Here is a 5,789-nt window from a genome sequence, read left to right on the forward strand (position 1 = left end):
CTTTTAGTGAATGTATATATATAAATATATATATATATATATATATTTATATATAAATATATATATATATATATATATATATATATATAATATATAATATATATATATATAGAGAGAGAGAGAGAGAGAGAGAGAGAGAGAGAGAGAGACGAGAGAGAGAGAGAGAGAGAGAGAGAGACTAATGATCTTTTGTTGGAATTTATATAAAAGCCAAAGTTTAATTTATTAATGTATTCAGAAAAATCAACAACTTGAGAGAGCAGTAAAAAAAAAATCCAAAATATACATGGAAAATTCTTCTCCAAAGGATAGAAGTGTAACAGATTCTAATGACTAATATCACATCTGAAATAATCCAGTGGTCTGCCAGGTATGTAAAAAAAAATATACAGAATTTTATCTACACAGGCCCCTTGCATATTACAGGACAACTGTAAACAATTATATATACATATAAGGAGAAAGATGTTATACAGATACTGAGAATTGTTTTTGTATAAAATCACTCGGTAGATTCATTATCATTGTTAGTCACTGTCCTGACTGGTATAAAGATTCCACAGTCTTTGACGTAGCATTTCGTAACTGGTTCCAGCTTAGCAGCAGCTTTTAAGACGTGAAGACCTTGCCTTACGAAGCCGACAACATCGTAAATATGGCCTTTACTCCTACCGAGGATGAAGTGGAACTTGGTGGAAGTCTTGCTGCCAACGACTGCACCCGAAGTCTTCATCCCCTTGTACACAGTAGGTGCCCAACAGTGTCCGAGATCTGGAACTATGGTCCCGCCCTTGGAGCCATCGGCATTGTGGTAAACCCCCCCGCTCAGATATCCCTCTTCGTCCTTGAATAACCTGGTGTTCCTGAAGGAGGCGTCCTTTTTCCCAGAGCACATCAGCAGCATTTGCTGCTGCATGGGGCCTTCCCCCTGTAATTGAATGAACACTCTTCCTTGCAAGTTCTCTCCGTCTGCCTCCAGTTCCAGAAACACCATCTGTTTGCGATTTTCCAGCAACGTTTCCATGAATTTGTACTGGAGAGGAAAGATGGCATGATTGAACAAATGTTGTTACGAAACATAACTAATATTTCTCCTTATTACTTTGATCATTTACCTGTGAGTTTTATTGCTTTAGTTGTACGATGAAAACTTCAGTAATTTTAGACAGACTGGACACACTAAATAATTTTTAAGCAAAGACTAAAGTCGATAGACCTTTTGTGCTTTAGTAACTTTATAAGAAGCTTTCTAAATATTGACTGTTTGCCTGTTCTTCCCATAAAAAGGTTGCATTTGTACTTACTGGCAGTGTAACACTATCGCTAGGTGGCTGTCCTTCATTCAGTGCGTAGACCAAAAGTGCCTGGTCTTTGAGAGCAACTTTAGCCCATCTGTGTCTTCCGTTCTCTTGCAACGTTGCATAAAGTGGTTCCCTTCCCTCGGCTAACTTTTTGATATCCTGGAAAAGAAAAGTACAACTTTTTGATATCCTGGAAAAGAAAGGTACATTCTTACAGTCTTCTACCTTTTTCTCCCCTGTGATTTACATTCCAGTCTTATTGTTTGTGTGTGTGTGTGTGTGTGTTTCTGAGTTTGTTATAATCACTTATGCCTAACTGTACTTTTACCTGCATGGACTCTGTATGTTTTTTTATGCAATGCATGTTTTTGTCTTGGGGACTATGATTCGAGATCATTTCTTTCTCACCATTCTGAGATGCTCCACCATTATTGGACGTGGTGACGTCAGTCTTTCTTTTTCCTGGGTGATGATGGCCTTCAGTTCCTCTTGGAAGTCGAGAAGCCCTTTGCAAATCACCGTCATCTCCTCAGGAGCATTTGTGGCCCGAAATGAATCAGCCAACTCTTTCAAACGGCCTTTGGCCTTCCTCACTTCCTCGTCATTTTCCTCCCTTTTGCCCAGCAACAGAGGGTTGAGTTGTTCTAGCAAGTGCACGTGAGATCTCTCCTGAGTGCAGTGTTTGAGACAGAGGTCGTGCATTCCAAATTCCAGTTCGAAGTCGTCCTTCATAGTCTCGATCTCCTTCAGGACCTGTGAAGCAACCTCTTCGTACTTTGTTCTGATCTTATCTATGGCTTCTGTGAGCTGGATGACCCTACAGAAGCCCCTAGGGGAATTAGGATGGTCTAGTACTATGCAGTTTTCACAAACCCACGAACTGCAAGAGAGGCAGAACAACACTTTGGGGCTGTCGTGGACGACGCACTTCCTGAGGTCTTGCCTGCTGTGATGCTGGGAAAAGTCAGCAGACAAAATGGTACTATTAACGTTGCCAATGTTAATTTCTTTGATTCCCACAGATCGAATGACTTTTAATAACGGGAAGTTCACTTGTAGTTCGCCAACCTTGTTTCTTTTATGTTGTTGAAAGCATTCAGGGCAAGGCTTTTCACCTGCAAGCAATACCTCTGTGCAAGGAGTGCAGAGTGCGTGCCCACATGAAAGGTTTCTGGGTTGGCTTTCATCACTGAAGTTGCTGGAACATCCTTGGCATCTGAACAGTGGAACCAGCCCCTGGAACAATAAAGTAAACATCTTAAAATACAGACGAGCATAAAATGGTTATATTCTGTATTAAAATTAGGACCTAATTCTTCAATTTATTGATCATTCGTCTGCAAACTTGAATCTGTTCTGTGTGTGTATAAGGTGTAAGGTAAAATTTCTTTACAGTTGCAACCTTCCCATTTTATTAGTTACATGTTGTTGCGTCATGTGTAGGCCTTACTTCTTTTCATTTTCCGTCAGTACTGCGGCTATTATCGTCAACTATTTGTCTTCCGTCCATCAGGAGTAACGTGACGGATTCAAAAACGTATGACAAACAAAATTAATGCTCCCAAGCATAGGCGTTCTCTTAAGCATATTGACAAGCCAAGCGTTGTATGAATCAGCTGATCAGACGCCCAACAGTACCAAAAATGTAGTATCGTCATTATTATTATTATTACTAAATAAAAATAACTACCTCATGCCGTAAGAAATTAAGAAAAGTATAATAATTGAAGCTTCGATACGCCTAGCTAACCCGTCATTAAATAAATAAAATATCTCCAAGAGAGTGATTGTAATTTGAATGTCAGTCTGAAGTACATCGTGGTTTATCCTACCTCAAAGCTGGTTTTCCTCGTATCTTCAGGAATGTCCATGTAACTTAGGAACACCTTGTTGACACAACCGATCATATGATCGAGCACCATGGCTAAAGCAGCCATCTTGCGGTATTATTTACTATAATTTACTCTTCTCCAAGAGTTTATAGTTTTAGACGCTCGCGCCCACACTCGGACACACACACACACACACACACGAACATGCACTCAGGAGAGATATCACTCTTTCTCCAAACTACCTGACCGAACGAGGAGCACTGAGTCAGTCTGAGACTGAGACTGAGTGAAGTGAGAGTATGTAATCAGTGGTGCCAACCCCTCTAACCCTGAGCCCCCCCTACAGGAGACGAGAAATTACCCTACATAACTGAAATGACCCTACCATTCTGCGGCTATGACAATAAATAAATTTTTAGAGTATGTTTATATACAATAACAAGAATACTAATAAGCATATTGATCTAAACCTACCTTGATACAATTACCCTACACTTGAAAATATGGTCCCGCTGTCTTAGGATTTTACCCAGATTACCCTACGTGTAGGGTAATTACCCTACAGTTGGCAACACTGTTGATACGTTTCATTCAATACTACAGCCTGAGCCGCGGAGGGGAGGAGGAGTAGTGACGTCATTGTTGGAACGTGTTAAACCACGTTACGTAGAAGGGATAATACCCTCGCTCTATCTACATTTACCTTTACATTTAGCAATATATGAGTAAAACAAATATAAATAGCAAATCATAAGTAGGTCTGGGAACCTATAAATCGTCCGAGATCACCGTTTTTAGGCCAATCACGTAACGTTGTGCAACATTTCACCAAACAACGCACACACGTATATTTTCGAGAAGGATCTATGGTGTTCGAGAAGACTCTTTATAAATGATGAGGTAATCCTAATGATGTCGACGTCCGAAGTTGTAGAGAGAAAGAGAGAGAGCACTAATTTTAACCTCGTTTTATTGCCATAAAAAGACTATCAAAAGTTAGAGTGCAGATTGCTGATATATAGACTGATTACGATAAAATATTTTGAAATTATAGAACACTAGCAGCGTGCAAACGGACCATGTGGCTCTGAATGAAAAAAAAAATGCAATTCAAGATGCTGTCAGCTAAAATATCCGATGTGAAAAGTGGGCTGCATAAAAATAGGGTTTTTATTCAGGCATAAAAGATTGGGAGATATCGCGTCATGGTGGCTAGGCTAAGACACGGTACATCAGTCGTGTGAAGAGTGACTAGGAAATCTATGTGCAGTCGTAGACTGATTCAAAGTTGTATTTTATTTCACCAGTAGTTCTGATTTTGAATTTAAACTTAATTCATTTCAGAATATCCATAAATCATTCCCTACCTAAATTCATTTCAGAATATCCATAAATCATTCCCTACCTATGTTGAAATTGGTCCCCATATATGACGAAAGGAATGTATTGAAAGACTGGTTTTAGGTTTAAAAGTTTATTGATACGTAAATTTTAAAAACGTTCTGGTAACTGTAGGAGGTTATCGTGACTTCAAACAGTGCAGGTAAACAACTGACTATACAGAAAGAGATGAATTCAGTATTATAGGTACTGATAATTATCGATAATCACGTTTTTTTCTTGACTTTGCCGCGAACATAATATGTCAAGTTAGCTACATGTAAATTGTATGAAACAGAAGTTCTTGGCAAGAAATTTGTTACTTTCTGTGAGATAATAATAATAATGAGTGATTTTGTGAGAAATAACATTTTCTTCTATCAGTAATCAAAGTTTGGTTTCAGCTAAGCTTAGTATGTCTGGAAGTTTCTGAAAAAAAAGCTGAAAACTTTTAAATAGAGCTTTTCAACTGTCAATATAAATGTATGTGTATCGACTAAAAATTTATGAGATGAATTCCATTGATGAACAGAATCCAGAAGTAAGTTTATTTAGATATTTGTATTGACGTAAATATGTTCACATTTACAAGGTTTGGATATGAATGTATTTGCATTGATATAAAGGTTCATCTCTTTGATTTTTTTAATGACCAAAATATTCTGTTACAGGGTGAAAAAAGCTTTGTGTTTTTAGACAGAATATTATCTCTAACTGACCCACAATTACAGATATTTACTTTCGATTCAAAGTAATTATAATCCCATAGGCGTGAGTTCTGAAGTATGAAATATAAGTGTTTACAATTCACTTCTAAAAAGTATTAAGTTTTACAAAGAATGTCTGCTGATATATACTTATGATAATAAGTATATATTAACTTTATTGCTTACTTTTTTGTGATGACTGAAATGCGTCATTTTGACTGTAAAAACTCAAAAAATTCAACAACTCAAATTTACTTAAACAGATTGAGTGATTGTCGCTATCCCGGACGATAAGACTTTTCCCTGATAAAGACTCAATCGAAAAATAGTGACATTGAAAAAAAATAGCGATATGGCTGTGATAATGACGTACTAGTCGACAAATAGTGACTGTGGTAATGAATTAGTAATTGAAAAATAGAGAAATATTTTTAAAAATTGTGAATTTTCTGTGATAATGACGTAAATTCGTTTAAAATAGTGAAAAATTGGAAAAAAAAATAGTTGGGGAACTTTTTTTCTGGAAAATGAACTCCGTAATTCGTAAAAATAGTGGACAAATTGGATTA

At 37.2% G+C, this 5,789-nt stretch overlaps 1 protein-coding gene across 1 annotated transcript; it reads right to left on the reverse strand.

Annotated features, from left to right (window-relative positions):
- Positions 1-216: 216 nt before the first annotated feature.
- LOC135209561 (uncharacterized) lies at positions 217-3,406 on the reverse strand. Its single transcript, XM_064242221.1, has 4 exons — positions 3,134-3,406; positions 1,710-2,537; positions 1,305-1,460; positions 217-1,033 (listed from the first exon to the last, which is right to left on the reverse strand). Exons 1-4 carry the CDS (start codon positions 3,236-3,238, stop codon positions 503-505), a joined length of 1,620 nt encoding a protein of 539 aa, XP_064098291.1. The 5' UTR covers positions 3,239-3,406; the 3' UTR covers positions 217-502.
- Positions 3,407-5,789: the final 2,383 nt, after the last annotated feature.

Source organism: Macrobrachium nipponense, chromosome 38, assembly GCF_015104395.2.
Source record: "Macrobrachium nipponense isolate FS-2020 chromosome 38, ASM1510439v2, whole genome shotgun sequence".
In the NCBI taxonomy this organism is placed as follows: Eukaryota; Metazoa; Arthropoda; class Malacostraca; order Decapoda; family Palaemonidae; genus Macrobrachium; species Macrobrachium nipponense.

Bases quoted from the DNA above. Each gene is read 5' to 3' on its own strand.
- LOC135209561 (XM_064242221.1), bottom strand. From the start codon at position 3,238: ATGGCTGCTTTAGCCATGGTGCTCGATCATATGATCGGTTGTGTCAAC. The intron at 1,461-1,709 runs GTGAGAAAGAAA...TTTCTTTTCCAG, and splicing joins TGGTGGAGCATCTCAGAATG to GATATCAAAAAGTTAGCCGA. The intron at 1,034-1,304 runs GTAAGTACAAAT...TTTCCTCTCCAG, and splicing joins GCGATAGTGTTACACTGCCA to TACAAATTCATGGAAACGTT.